Source organism: Paramisgurnus dabryanus, chromosome 2, assembly GCF_030506205.2.
Source record: "Paramisgurnus dabryanus chromosome 2, PD_genome_1.1, whole genome shotgun sequence".
Lineage (NCBI taxonomy): Eukaryota > Metazoa > Chordata > Actinopteri > Cypriniformes > Cobitidae > Paramisgurnus > Paramisgurnus dabryanus.
In genome coordinates this window covers 31,553,108-31,567,269 of record NC_133338.1, presented here as the reverse complement: position 1 = coordinate 31,567,269, position 14,162 = coordinate 31,553,108, and the positions used below count along the sequence as shown (strand labels likewise).

The window sequence follows — 14,162 nt, the reverse complement described above, 5'->3', positions numbered from 1 at the left end:
TTTTATGTACAATGTTCTCTGGTCTGCAGTAACTATTGTCCAGCTGCTTACCCTAAAGAAGCTGTTTCCATGGCTGGCCAGAAGCGTATCTGACTTTGGCTTGTTTTTGCTGTACAAGGCATATAGGCTGAACTGGTCTTGCTGTAGGTTCATATGGAAAAAAGAACAAAAGCAATATGTCAGGGTTAACAAGCACCTTTCCATTTTAATGTACTGGAGCAAAACAACCCTTGTTGTTCCGGAAATGGAGGAAGGGAACATTTTGCCAAATAATTTCCAGGTGCGCTTTTGTTTGGAACGACCTAATGGTTTTGTAATGTGTTTAGGTTCATATGGAGTGTGCCATAATTTCATTGCATGTACTGTTATGCCAAGAATATGTCAAATGTGATTTGCTCTTAGTTCATGCACTGCTGTAGGTCAAACAATGTGTCTTTCTCTCTCCTTCCTGTGAATCACTGCTTTTGAAAGTGTCATAAAGTTAGGATCTTCATGCAAACCAGCACTATGAGTTTACCACAACTATTGAGGAAATAAATGAAATGCAGACTGGTGGTCTTATATTCATTAAAGACATCAGAGCTCTGCTTGAAACACATGCACACAGCAAGTGAAAGAGAGAACAGAGACATTGTGCACACTGTCAGGCCAAATCCGATTTTTCTATAAATCCAAATATGATTATATTAAGCAAGAGTAAATGGCAAAAAACACATTAAATCTGATTTCGGAACACATGAAATCGGATATGCACAAAAATTGGATTTGAAGTTTATATTTAAAATGTTCTAGACAATTATATTAGTTAAAAGAATCTAATTTATTTATTTAAAAACATTCAATTTTAAACCTGAGGTAGAGAATAAAAGTCTCGTACATGTCGTAGGAAGCAGTGGCTGACGCGCAGTGGGTGGTTACAGCAGCTCTCCAGCTCTTTAAGGAAATATTGGCTGTGGAAATCAACCAGCTTCTCCAGGTTCCCGAAGATGACGCTGCGCTTTCCACGCAAGTCCTGCGGCAGGTCGGCGCGCTCCATCTCAGGGAAATAGTTGTCAATGATGTACCGCAGAGAACGCACATATTCCCGCTCTGTTGTAACCATCTCATCCACAATGTGACGAAGTTTACTGAGGAGCAGAGATAGACACAAAATGTTAACATATCTTGATTGGCTACACCTAATCAAATGAAGCTGTAATGTCAAAGAGAAAGAAGAGTTTCTAAAAAACATTGTGTATTAAAACTACATGGGATATATATGTCTAAAAAGGCTACACTATTAAAACCCCATAACTACTGTATGTAAGGATTTTATGTGTTGTGTGAAGTAGCGGTCAATCAGTGTCAGCTAGGGGACCCCCTCATAATCTTTTGACATAACTGTATACACTGGGGTTTATACTATAGGCCAAAAAAGACTATAGCACTGAAGAGGCCACTTATCTTACAATAATTCAGGTCTTTAACTACTCTTCTTGGGGGCCAGATTTTAAAATTGTAAATACGATGCGGGCCAAACATTTACCCCTATTTTTACCTTTTATATTTTTTTACTTTTACCTTTAGTTTAACATTGCAAGAGCCAAATGTTAATAGTTATGAACAACTATGAACATTAAACATTGCACAAAAAAGTGCAAGTGTAAAAGATCAATTCATGTAGAGCTCTTTAACTTCTTTTGTTTGTAACTGTTTAACTTACATAAATTGTTACATTTTAAGTATTCACCACCACATACATCCAGTCTTCTCCTAATAACTAAAATTGCACTTAATTTTTTTTTTTTTTTTAAAGATATATAGGCTAAACCGTCTTTCTATTGTACACTACATCAGGACTTGACTGTCAAGAGTTCGCCCCCTAGTGGCAGTCGTAATTTCCGTTTAATCGTAAATCTGTGTCATGGGAAAGAAGCGTATTCCAGAGCCTTTTAATCTACGAATATACATTTATCCTTAATAATTTACTTACCAGTAATCAATCGTTTTTAACTTAAGTGTTACTGATAAATTCAAACAAAAAAGGATTAATAATTTTCACCTTGCACACAGTGTTTGATTGGAACGCACTAAAATACATCACGTCCGGTCAGCGTGTCAAATGCAGTGTAGTTGCACACGTTTATTTTTTTTATGCATACAAAGCTCGAATTGGACCGGATAATTACGCACCCACAAATGGTTGCCATCCCACGCACCCCCTTTACAACTCTCTTTCTGTTTTTTCAGACGTCATTTGTCATGTACAGTGGAAAGGTAAAAGTAACCACGTTGATTTTAAATCAGACAAAGATGACCGGCAAGCCGGATTAAGATGATTGGAGGGCCGCATTTGGCCCACGGGCTGCCAGTTGACTTGCCCTGCAATAAGTCCTTTAGATGCATGTGTTAATGACTACATACTTTATATGTTTAGAAGGTTGTTATATACAGAGACAGGTCTGATGTCTCAGGACACATACTACAGTAACTTCTGTCAGAAAGTTAAGAGATTTAATGTATGATGTTTAGAAAAAAAACTTTCTTTACCTTTAAAGCCACTACAGATTTTTTGTCTATAAATTCACTAGTTTGCATGAACATGTAATCAATACGGAATAAGATAAAAATAAGATAAGATAAACTAGATGAGAGTGAGGTGATGGGGTGGAAGAGGGAAGCTGTAAAAAATCTGTCATGGGAAAGAGGTGAGGGACTGCTATTTATAGGCACCTCTTCGTCTGATTGGCTGGATCACATGATCAGAACATAGTTAAATAAACTTCATTAAATACTAAGCTGTATTATTTCACAGCATCTTCCCATCATACACAATAACTGGATCACACTGAATCTCTAAAAATCTGTCTCAACATTACCTTTTTCTTACAATTGGAATAGAAATCCAGAAGCATGTGTTTTAAAAGTAGGACATAGCTTTTTAAGATCTATACAGTGATCTAATTCCATACATCTCTACTTTATGGAAGAACAGAACACAAAAACGTTCCCCCCACTTACTATTATTTATCTTGACTAGAGATGAGTTGTTATAACTTATAAAATATAGTTGAAATATGTCAATGTCATCATATAAGTTACAACACCTCATCTCTTGTCAAGTTAAATAATAGTAAGTTGAAATGACTTGTAAATCTAAGTTGATTAAACAAAAAAATTTAAGGCAGCAAATATGTTTTTACAGTGCAGTGAAGCAGCTCCCACCTGGGAAAGTAATCTGTATCTCAGGCGCTTTCCCAGGGGGTTAAAGGGTGACCAGAAGGTCCCACAGCTGGAAAAAGAATTCATTGAGATTTTAAAGATTATGGGCTCTGTGATTGCCTACTGTAATATGAGAGATAATCACACTCTGCCCTTATAGCTCCTTCATGTACACGTGAGGCTGTTCAACACATGGCAGGGTATATGATATAAAATCCAGTTCATGTGCAATTTTTTGGCTTCCTTGCATGTGCCTATTTTAAGCATTTAACTGTAGAACCTGTCAGTATTCATTTATATTCTCCTGTGAGACAGGCTAAATATTTTTGTCTGTGTGTGTCTTGGCAGCCCAGTTGCTCATATTGTTACAACAGCAAGCGAGTAATGCATTACTGCCAAACTGTGTGTGTGTGTGTGTGTGTGTGTGTGTGCTCTGTTACACACCATTCATACTGTGGTGGTTATACAAAATCTACTTTAATGCTAAAGCATGCTTCAGTAAGCTGATCTCATGGCCTGTGTTAAGCAGACCTCCATGGCTGACTGTGCTAATGTTATAACAGGTGAGTGTGCGTTAATGCTTGCACGTGTGCTCTGTTTGACCTACCTGCCCTTGCTGCGTGGTTCTAGTGCGGGACTCCCACTGTGTTGTGAATCGAAAGAAGACCACCCGTGCATGGGCGGCAGCCGCGGACTGTACGGCCGATCGATCACCTCAGTGCTGCTCACCTCTAGGCCCTTAATAAACACACCCGTGTTCCCTCTTCGTGCAGGTTCGCTCAGAGTTCGTTGACAAGTCCCGTAACGCGATCCACTTTCGCTACCGCCCGTATCAAAGCTTTGAGTCTTCCGCAGAACCCTGCGATTTGGTTCCATAGAAGAAATGTTTGGGCTCGTGGAGGATGAGGAAGCAGATGCTTGCCCTTCCGGTTGTGGACGTTGAGGAGCCTCATCTGTAGAGACACTGCGTGTCAACCTGTTGGATCTGATGGGGGTACTGTGGGGTATTCTATGCTCCGTGCTATAGGGGCTTCCTGTGGGGGTTCGGATAGAGTCACAGGTGTCCAGACGAATGCCTGAAGGGCTGCCGGGTGTTGAGGATGAGCTTGAATGAGAGGAAAGTCTTTCTCGGCCCCAGCCTACACCGAATGCTTTACGACATGAGAAGGAGATGCTACTGCTACGCTCTTGACCTTTGGCACTAATCTGTGAGTTCCGCCGGGAAGAAGCGCCGCTCACCGATCTTGAGTCACTCTCACGGCGAGAACGAAGGGCTATCTCCAGCTTTTTCTCAAACATCTGCTTGGTCTCCTGACACTTGGACCAGGCGAACTTCCATTGCTTGAGTCCTTGTTCGCTCCTCAGCTCCCCGGCAAGGTCCTTCATCTCCTGGAACCGAGAGTCTGGAATTGGAGGATGCTGACTGTGATAGGTCTCCAAACATGTGATCACGCTCTGGCACTTCTCAGTCATGCCACAGTCTTCCATGCTAACACATGCCAAATGACGCATGCCCTCTAGTGCCCATTCATATGCCTGAGAGAGAGAATGAGAAAATGAAACTGAATTAGACAATGAGATAATAGGACAGAGGGTGCCTACATTGAAAAAAATATGTGGGAAAGACATGAAAACTTTCTGTGTGGTAAAACGTCAGCTTTGTAGAGAATAAAGGCAATATATCACAATAAGGCCTTTTTTATACATCTGAGTAGGAACAAGAGACTCTTTATGAAAAAAAAACTATGAGTGCAGTGTGAATGAAAGAGAAAAGAGCAGATAAATAAAGAAAGGGAATAACGAAAGGATAGAGAGAGTAAGTACCTCCCAGCATCTCTTTCATGTAAAATAAAGAAGTTTTTAACCAGGAACTGGGAGGTCTGGGTAAGAAGGCTTTAAAATGCAGCATAACAGCAGGAGAACCTCACAGTTCCAGCTATGTGTGACAACACACTCCCACAAAAACAAATAGCAACTGTTTTACCAATCATCTTAGCATTTAGGAGAAAATCTGATGGCCCTTTCTCAAAATTCAAGATTCCATTACCTCTATATTTTAACCATTTCTCATTAATATTCAAACAGATAGGCAGTTTTTATAGTTTTTAAAAAGCATCTCTCTCTCTCTCTCTCTCTCTCTCTCTCTCAAATTCAATATAAGTGTGCTTTATTGGCATTACAAAAACTTTACATTTGTAACTGTGCTTTCACACCGCCACCAGCGAGCGAGAGCGTCAAAGTGGCTGGAAGTCATTCATTTTCAGTGAGAGATGGCGGTTAAAATCTGCACAACTTTATGGAAACGAGCTATGACAGGATTTGGCGCAACCAATCGAAAGGTGGAAACGTTCAGCGGCAACCAATCAGACAGTGGAAACCTCCGCTTGAGGGATTCCAAAGAATGCACTAGAGCGTCTGCTTTTATTGATGCTCTCGCAGGTGGTGGTGTAAAAGCACAGTTATTGTACGTTCACATCGCCGCAGACTTGAGCTTCCAAAGTTACGGGAAGTCATTCATTTACATTGGAAACTGGCTTCTCTCAGCTGCAAGGAGCGTCAAATCCATCAGCATCACGTTTTGGGCATTTTGAGCGACCAATCAGAAAGTTGAAAGAAGCTCAACTTTATGGCAATGACGCGGTTCAGCGGCAAGCATAGATATGTACACTAGATGTCGCCTTGGCTACAGCAGTTCATTGGACCAAATGCGTCAAGTAGAGCAGCCATCTTGAAACAGGGGAGCCCCGAATCAGCGTCATTGTAGGCAGTGGTGTAACGGAAATAAAATCATCATAAATCGTCATGAATGGGATTTTCTTGGTTTTCTTTTGGTTCGTTTCAACAGTCAGACATGTATAAAGTTTTGAAATTAGGAAAATGTACTTTTTCTAACTATAATGCATAGTGCTAGAAGGCCTAACATCCATACGCAGTCACATAAGTGGAGTACAGGTGGAGATAGCAACTTTACCTAGCTTCCTATGACAAGACCCTTGTTCTAAGATGGCGGCGGTTTTGACACATGCTTAGAACCCCAAGGCGACATCTAGTGTATATATCTATGAGCGGCAAGCAGCGGCAAAATGCCAGCAACCAATCTGAATATAGCCTAGACGTTCTTCGCTGGATGATTCCGAAGAAACATACGATGTAAACTTTCGTTCCTACCAAAACATTTGTTCTGAGAAAACAGACTTCAGAGCAGCCATAGCGTCAACAAGCTTCCCCGTTCTTTTTGACAAGTGTCCTTGACCGGGCGGCTTGACTTCTTTAGAAGCTCCAGTCTGTGGTGGTTTGAACATACAGTAATACCAAAGCATTTGCATCTGTGCTGTGCACAAATCTGGGCTTTGCAAAAAGGTCAAAAATAAAAGTATATACTGTAGAATTAAAAGTGAAATAGTAAGTTATATAAAAAAGCTTAACACACAAGTTAAATAACAGAATAAAGAAGTCTTCGTATAAGGGAGATATTAAGTCAGGTCAGATTTTCTCTTTTGACACAGATATTATTATTACATATTTGCTGCTAACACAACCCAGTCTCTCTCTCTCTCTCTCTCTCTCTCTCTCTCTCATATACACTCATTCTCTTTAACGTTAAAGGTTAGGGTGACACTGAGGCCACATGCCGGTGTATAAACTTCTAGCACCCAGATACTAAACTCTCTCTAAAAACAGGAGTCAGAGGTCAGCTGTCCACACAAACAATAAACAGTGACAAGAGGTGACCAAGCAGCAGATTTAGAAAGATAGGAGAGGGGAAGAAGACAAACAGAAGACCAAGACTGAAAACCAAACGGCAACAATTACTTTGAAGGCCTTACAAAAAAAATGCACGCTCAGTTGTTGATCTGACTTTGTGTAACAGCGATGTAAAAATGCATAGATGTATTGCAGTATTTACAGCTCAATAGGTGCTTGCAATGTAATGTAATTGCAATGGAACACAAATAGTGATTATATATATATATATATATATATATATATATATATAATATATATAAATGACCATCAAAACTATTTTTAAAATACAACATAAAATAACTTCTCTACTGTAAAAATACTTTGCTGCCTTAAATTTTTTTGTTGAATCAACTCGGATTTACAAGTCATTTCAACTTACTATTATTTATCTTGACTAGAGATGAGTTGTTATAACTACAGGTGAGTTGTTATAACTTATAAAAATAAGTTGACTTTTTTCAACTATATTTTATAAGTTGTGACAACTCATCTGTGTTGACATGACTTGTAAATCTGAGTTGATTCAACAAAACATTTTAAGGCAGCAAAGTATTTTTTACAGTGTGTGTTTTTATGAACTAAAGGTCATTCAAAATGATTCTCTTTGGTAATTGGAAAGCACACCACAGACCCTGTTGATAAAACAAATAAACATCATGTGCTGTTGATTCTCCATCACCTTCCTGGCCTCCTAAACTCCTGATGAGTGAAACAGACATGGGAAACACAAATGTAAAGAGTTCTGTTCCTGCAGTAAACCACCACCAACTGTTTACGGTGATAAACTCACCCACAGGTTCTGAGGCCAATCCAGCTCTCAAACCTGCCCCCATTGGTGAAAAAATAACCCCCCTGTGTATAAAGCAGACACTTTGATCTATAGCCCAATATAGTTCCTCACTCTATCTGATGATACCCATAATAGTGTGGGCAGGGGATGACATCATCGTTTGGTTGGTTAGCGTGTAAGAGTCTTTGAAGTATGAATGGTGTGTTGTGCGTGGCAGGGCTCTGATTGGTGAGAGCAAAATTAGTTTGCCTGAGGGATGCACCTCAAAAGGCCCCACACCATTCATCTCTGCACAAAGAGCGAGAGAAACACCCAGAAATAGAGAGGGAAAGAGTTAGATGTGCTAAAACAGAATAGTGGGAGTTTGGACTGAGCTTTTGTGAACTTCCATAAATGAATCTCTTAGCAGTTTAAGTGGGTCAAGAGGAGCGTTTTAAACTTGAAAGGAACCATCTTTTATTATTTCCTCCAAAAGAAAACCACCAAAAGGGGGACTGATGTCATAGAGAGTCTCTGATCTCATGTCTGAGCAATTCCAGGAATTTGTTTATCTTAAGGGATAACGTGTGTCAAATCGTGAACCTGCTATTATACAAGGATTCACCACTTTAAGATACCTCCAACAGTTATTGCTTTGTACTCACTGGTGTAATAACCTATAGGCTGGCCCACATAACGAAACCCTGAATACTTCCCTGTTATCTTATGATTAAAAGAAATGACTGAAGCGCAGTACTACACTGTAGCCACACATTATTGTTCAATTCTGCCTTGGTGTAATAGCCTGAGATGGTGATGGGTGGATCTGGTAGGAGCAAAATAGGGGGAACATGTCTGATTCACTATAAGCTGCAGGAAATGAGAGTGAGCAAGCAAGAGAGAGAGAGACCCTTTTTAATAAAGACACCCTACTGAGTGTTAAAAGACCAACCGCAGACCTAAGTACCTTTGTATAACAATCTTTTCTAAATCCTGCTCAACAGAGGCCAAAACTTTTATTGTTCCTTTGCTATTCAAAAATGTCTTTGTTTTTACTTATGACCAAACTCCAAGTAGAGTTATTTTCCTAATCTGTGACAACATGTCAGGCACCATCTGCTATTTTATCCTCCATTTGAGTTTAATCTAAAGGAATGCAAATAGTAAAGACTTATAAAGAGGGAGGGAGAGCTAGAGAGACATGGCACCTGTATGATAACTAGTCTCTTGTGATTTTGACGAATTCAATCTAATTGTAGTTTTCAAAACAATATAACAGTGCATTAAAATCATCAATCGTAAAGCCTGTAGAAAGTCATTAATCTTACGCTGATCAATTAATGCGTTTGTATGATTGATGAGTGTGCAATTCAGCTTAGTGCACAATTCAGTTCTTTTGTTGTGCGTCATGCGAGTATGCGCGTGTCTGCTGCGGGGGGATGCCTCTATGTTTCTTATAAAGATTCATGAATGTCAAAGCCTGAGCGATCAGACTCAAGAAAGAAGAGTTCAGCGAAGGCATACACATAGGGGAGGGAAGAAACAGCAAGTGACAGATGTGCTCATGGTCTCCTCTCTCTGGTTTAGGATAAAGAGCGTGTTGGATGTGTAGAGCAGTGGGAAGCAGACACACGGCAGCTGCTTCACAAATAAGACGACCATAAACTCCTAATGCTAGCTGGAATCATCTGAGCCTCCTGAAAGTCTTTCTGGGGCACTGCACTTTTGCAAGCTTTTTGGTTTAACTCCACATACAGGAAAAAGACTCATAATAATTGAGTTGGTTCGTAAGCTTTGATAGTTCAAAGGCGGTAGATGTGTGTCTATGCAAAACAGATGTCAAACAAACTGTTGTACTGGAATATCGCAGGAGCTGTTTTTCATATAAGCCTGCCGGGTTTATTTGGGGTAATGACTGGTTGGAAAATGAAGCTGAGAGGACTGGAAGGCTGCTATATTTTGGTCTAGCTGGCAGTGCGCTCAGGTGAGGGCTGTAAAATCGTCACCGTCTGCCTATTAGTACAACTTTATGAGCCGAACAGGAAACAATTCTGCTTGGCAAAGATCCTGCATAAGTGAACACGGGTTTTAATCTGTGCCATTATCTTTCCAACATATTATTGGTTTTTGAAGCATTTGGGACTAAACAGAGAAACTAATTACAGAGATTTCGACGTTTTTTTAGTCACTTAACATTTTTTGATTTGAAAAATATAAGGCTGTTAAGAAAGAATGATGACCCATGAAAGCACTAAATTGATTAAAGGGTTGGAGAAAATTTCCAAAGTGAATTAGTGACCGGCTAGTAGAGAACAAACAGTCTTTGGTAGCATGTGGGCACAAAAATCACAGGAGTGTGTTGTGTGTTCATGTCTAAGTGAGTATAATTTGATTGAACTGCACCCAGTGAGGGGGCTGGAAAAACAGGGTCTGGAAAGCAAGCCAATCAGACTGCATTAAAACTATCACACTGGCATTAATCAAAACCAATCACAATACTGATCAGAGTGAGTGGGCCTGCAGAAGCTTATTAGGTCACTCAAACACTAACATTCCCTAAGGGAATACACATTATCCAACAAAGTTAAAAAAATGAAAATCATAAAATCAGACCAAGAGCCTAAAATCAGAGCAAACTGCTCATACTACTCATACAATTCATACAATCATTAATGTGATGAAGGGGTACTGGAAGTAATTTAACTTCATGCTAAAGAAAGAAAATGACTGGATAAAATAAAATGGTTTAAAATGGTTAAAAAAATTATTATAAATTGCAAAAATTTAGTGAAAGGTCCAGTGCAGGTTTTTTTAACAGCATCTTGTAGTGGGACTGCGAATTGCAACCAGTGGCTCAGTTCACAGCTGACCCCACAATTTCGAAAAGCAAAGAGAAACTATGACAGCTGCCACACGACAAACATGTTGTCAGCTCACACAACTTAGGGACGAAACACGCTCTATTGAACAGTTTGTCTGTTTATGGCTACTGTAGAAACATGATGCCAACTTTCATGTAAAGTCCAATTTATGGTCGTGCATAAGGGCTACGCCCTAGGTTATCCATAGCCTCTGCATAGCTCTGTGTAGCCTGAAGTTCACCTCGCCAAATTTTTAACAGTGCGTCAGTTCTACGCGAACCGCAAGTCCTGCGAATGGTCCACTAGAATCCTTCCCGTCGGGTAAAAAACTGCGTCATAGGTATTTCCGTTTGTGACGGTGAGAACAAAGATGGACCAAGTTGAGGAGTGATTTAACTCAAACTGCAACATTAGTCGCTGTTTATTTACTTCCATCACTGCTGGTCATCTCAAAACATACACAACAAGTTGCTGTTTCTCCTTTGTTTGTGGGTTAAACTTGCAAAGCTGCTTCTTCATTGGCGGTCGCGCTGCTACTGTGGTTACACGCATGGATACTGCCTAACAGCAGTCTGCATGTGTGTTTGCAAATCGACGAGGACGCCGCCGCAAAAGTATAAATGAAAACCGAGGCATAAACTACGCCGTCATGGCTACGCCGTAGTACCTATGCACATCTAATTCTAAGTTAATAAAAAGAATACAGTTCATTGTGTTAGGTCGTTATACACTTCTGATAATATAGTTATGTATATTATATCACATTTCAGTCAAGAGATCCTTCTAAAAGTCCCACATAGCACTTTTAAAGTTTCGTGTTTATTTTGTGACCAATCCGTCAAAATGCTAGCCCTCCAACTCTTTTGGAGCATTTAAAAGTTTTTATGACAAGCACATGCCATCCAGGTGGCTAATGAGTACAATGTGAAAACTCACCAGTGATTAGCCAACGTGTTATTACAAGCTGTGAAGTGAAAAGCGACAGCCCTTTTACTTTGCCTATTCTGTCTGTCAGTCTTCCTGCCATTCTTCATCGAACTCTATAAGAACATCATGGGAGGTCAACCATCACACACATTTGTTTATCATCTTTCATTTCTTGTCACTGAACAAGTGTGGAGGTCAGTGTTTTGTAACCACAGGTGCTAACCCCAGGTTCTGCCGTACCAGAGTTGGACACCGTGACTCGGAGACGGGAGGCCACAGTCAAAGCATCACAAAAGACAGACACACCTAATTAACAGAGCATGGGGCTGGTTTTGTCCTACTGAGTGCTGTCTCCTGTTGTCCGTTTGGGGGTTTGAGGGGCAATGAGGTGTAGAAAAGGGGACTTGGGGTCTAGTGTTTTTGGAGGGAACTGCCCCGAAATGGTGCTCTGTTTTGGGAGGGGGCACATGCCTCAGGCTCAGTCAAGCAGCAGGAAGAGAAAGTAGATTCAGTAGTCTGTAAATGTTATTAGAGACCCCAGAATAATAAGACAAAAAGTGAGAAGGAGATGTTTTGCAAGTAAATCCTGAAATGAACACACATACATACATAAATATACATGCAAGACACAAACGCTCGTTGTGGTTGGCATATGCTAGAAGTCAGTGACCGGACAATGAGGTTTACATAAAGGGATTCCTACAATAGGTTCAAATGCAAAGTAACTCTGACACCTTCATTGACTCTTTCTGTATTGTCTATGTTTACCTGCAGGACATCTGTGTTTGTCTACATTGCATCTCACAAAAATAGGACCAAAATCAATGAATGTGTAGTGAGATTTATAGCATTTTACTGTTATTCTCAAAAGCAGCTAAGACTCAACTTATGAAAATAAATGTGCAAGCACTGTATATTAACCAGTTAAAAGGATGGCAAATCTCTGTATATTTAAATTGTGACAAAGATCATTGACTAAAGATAATAAAAACATTGCAATAATGTATAGCTGCACCACATAACAATAGCAATATTGATTTCAAATGCTGTCACATTAGTGTTTTGTTAATGATGTAATGTTTTTAAATCATGTCCAATAAACACTGACCTTATATTTAAGAAATATGTGAGATTCCTACCGCCTGGCACGGAATTGGGGTGTATGGGATGTCAGCCCATGTTTTAATTCAGCTAAATAAGCTGTGCATATGGTTTATTCATTAAAATATTGAATTGCATCAAGAGTTATAGATACAACTATTTGTGCATAGATAAAAAATTACTTAATCTCTCAATGAAATTTTAAGGGAAGTTGTACTTCCTAAGTAATTGCCAATGATATTTAACTCTCACAGTGTTACATTACACTACAGGATGCTTCATAAAACCATGCAGACTTAAAACACGCAACAGCAAAACAAGTCCTTTGGGCTGGAAAAGGAGTAATGAAATGTGATGTCAATCACTGATGTCACCTATAGAAGTAAGACTGAATGACAGAATATTAGCCTGCGTGAAAATCATCACTCATAAGAACATGCTCCTGGGGCAAAGCCGTAAAATAATCCACTTCCATAATGATCTGACTTACAAGGTGTGGAGTTACACTGAGATAATGGATGGCATAAACCCCCCGATGAGACCATTTGCCCAGGGCTGCAAACTTCAATCTAAGATGTGTGAGAAATGTTGGTCAAAACCGCACGCAGAGAGGAAACTCTTTTTAACACAGTGCAGTTCACACACCCAGAGCAAACCCAAGCATCTCTCAGCGACATACTTTATCAGCCATACACTGATTGAAGAGGGGACTTAAGAGAGAAAGTAAAAAAGAGAGAGAAAGAGGGGTGGAGATTAACTAAAGAAACTCTCTATGGACTCGCAAAAAAGATTCATTAAAAAGTATTTTGAGGATCGTATCTCAATCATAAAGCTAACATTCACACACATGCTGCTACGAAAAAGTGCAGAAGAAGGCCTGTTATATTAAAAATGGCACTTAAACCTCTGTCAAATTGTGTAAAATTTTCATTATTTAAAAACAAAACAAACATCCTTTGCTTATACACACATTACTCAAACTTTCATAATTTAGACAAACTCCACAACGCTCCTGAAAGCCTCTAAACTCCTACCTCTTCGTGGCTATATCCGTTTTCCTGCTCGGCTAAGACGCTGGTGGTCCCGTGACCAGAGCACGGAGCGGCGGCAGTCATCTTTTCTCTCTCTCTGGACTGACAAAGTAACTGAGAGAGAGAGAGCAAGTGGCGCCCACTCTTCTCCTCTCCCCACCTCCCTGCTATTCACAGGCAAATGCAAGTCTAAATACCAGATGGGTTTGCCCCAGCAACTTCACTAGAGGGGACAGAGGGGGGTTGAAGCCGGGATGGAGGGGGGGGGGGGATGGGACAGGAGGGTGTCTGTCAACAACACTACAAAGACTCTCACTAGAGAGGGCAAAGGAAAGAGGGAAGCAAGGGAGACTAAAACTTGGCACAGTGGTGCTAACTAGACCGTGTGAACCAATATCAGAAAAAAAATCTTCTCCAAGAAACTTGGGAGTGATTTTATACGCACAGATGCTACATACATACTGTATGACATAACTGCAGGAAATTATAGTGTATACGTGTGAGGCCTGATAGCCAAAAAATTCA

At 40.1% G+C, this 14,162-nt stretch overlaps 1 protein-coding gene across 5 annotated transcripts in view; it reads right to left on the bottom strand.

Moving 5' to 3' along the window:
• The window catches only part of plekhg4 (pleckstrin homology domain containing, family G (with RhoGef domain) member 4), a 65,110-nt gene that overhangs the window by 6,172 nt on the left and 44,776 nt on the right, over positions 1-14,162 (bottom strand). For all 5 annotated transcript variants that reach the window (XM_065267552.1, XM_065267553.1, XM_065267555.1 and 2 more), the window contains 3 exons: positions 3,809-4,737; positions 878-1,127; positions 52-141 (listed from right to left, as the gene is read on the bottom strand). In XM_065267552.1, coding sequence (XP_065123624.1) covers positions 52-141; positions 878-1,127; positions 3,809-4,737 — 1,269 coding nt within the window. The remainder of the gene's footprint in view (positions 1-51; positions 142-877; positions 1,128-3,808; positions 4,738-14,162) is intronic.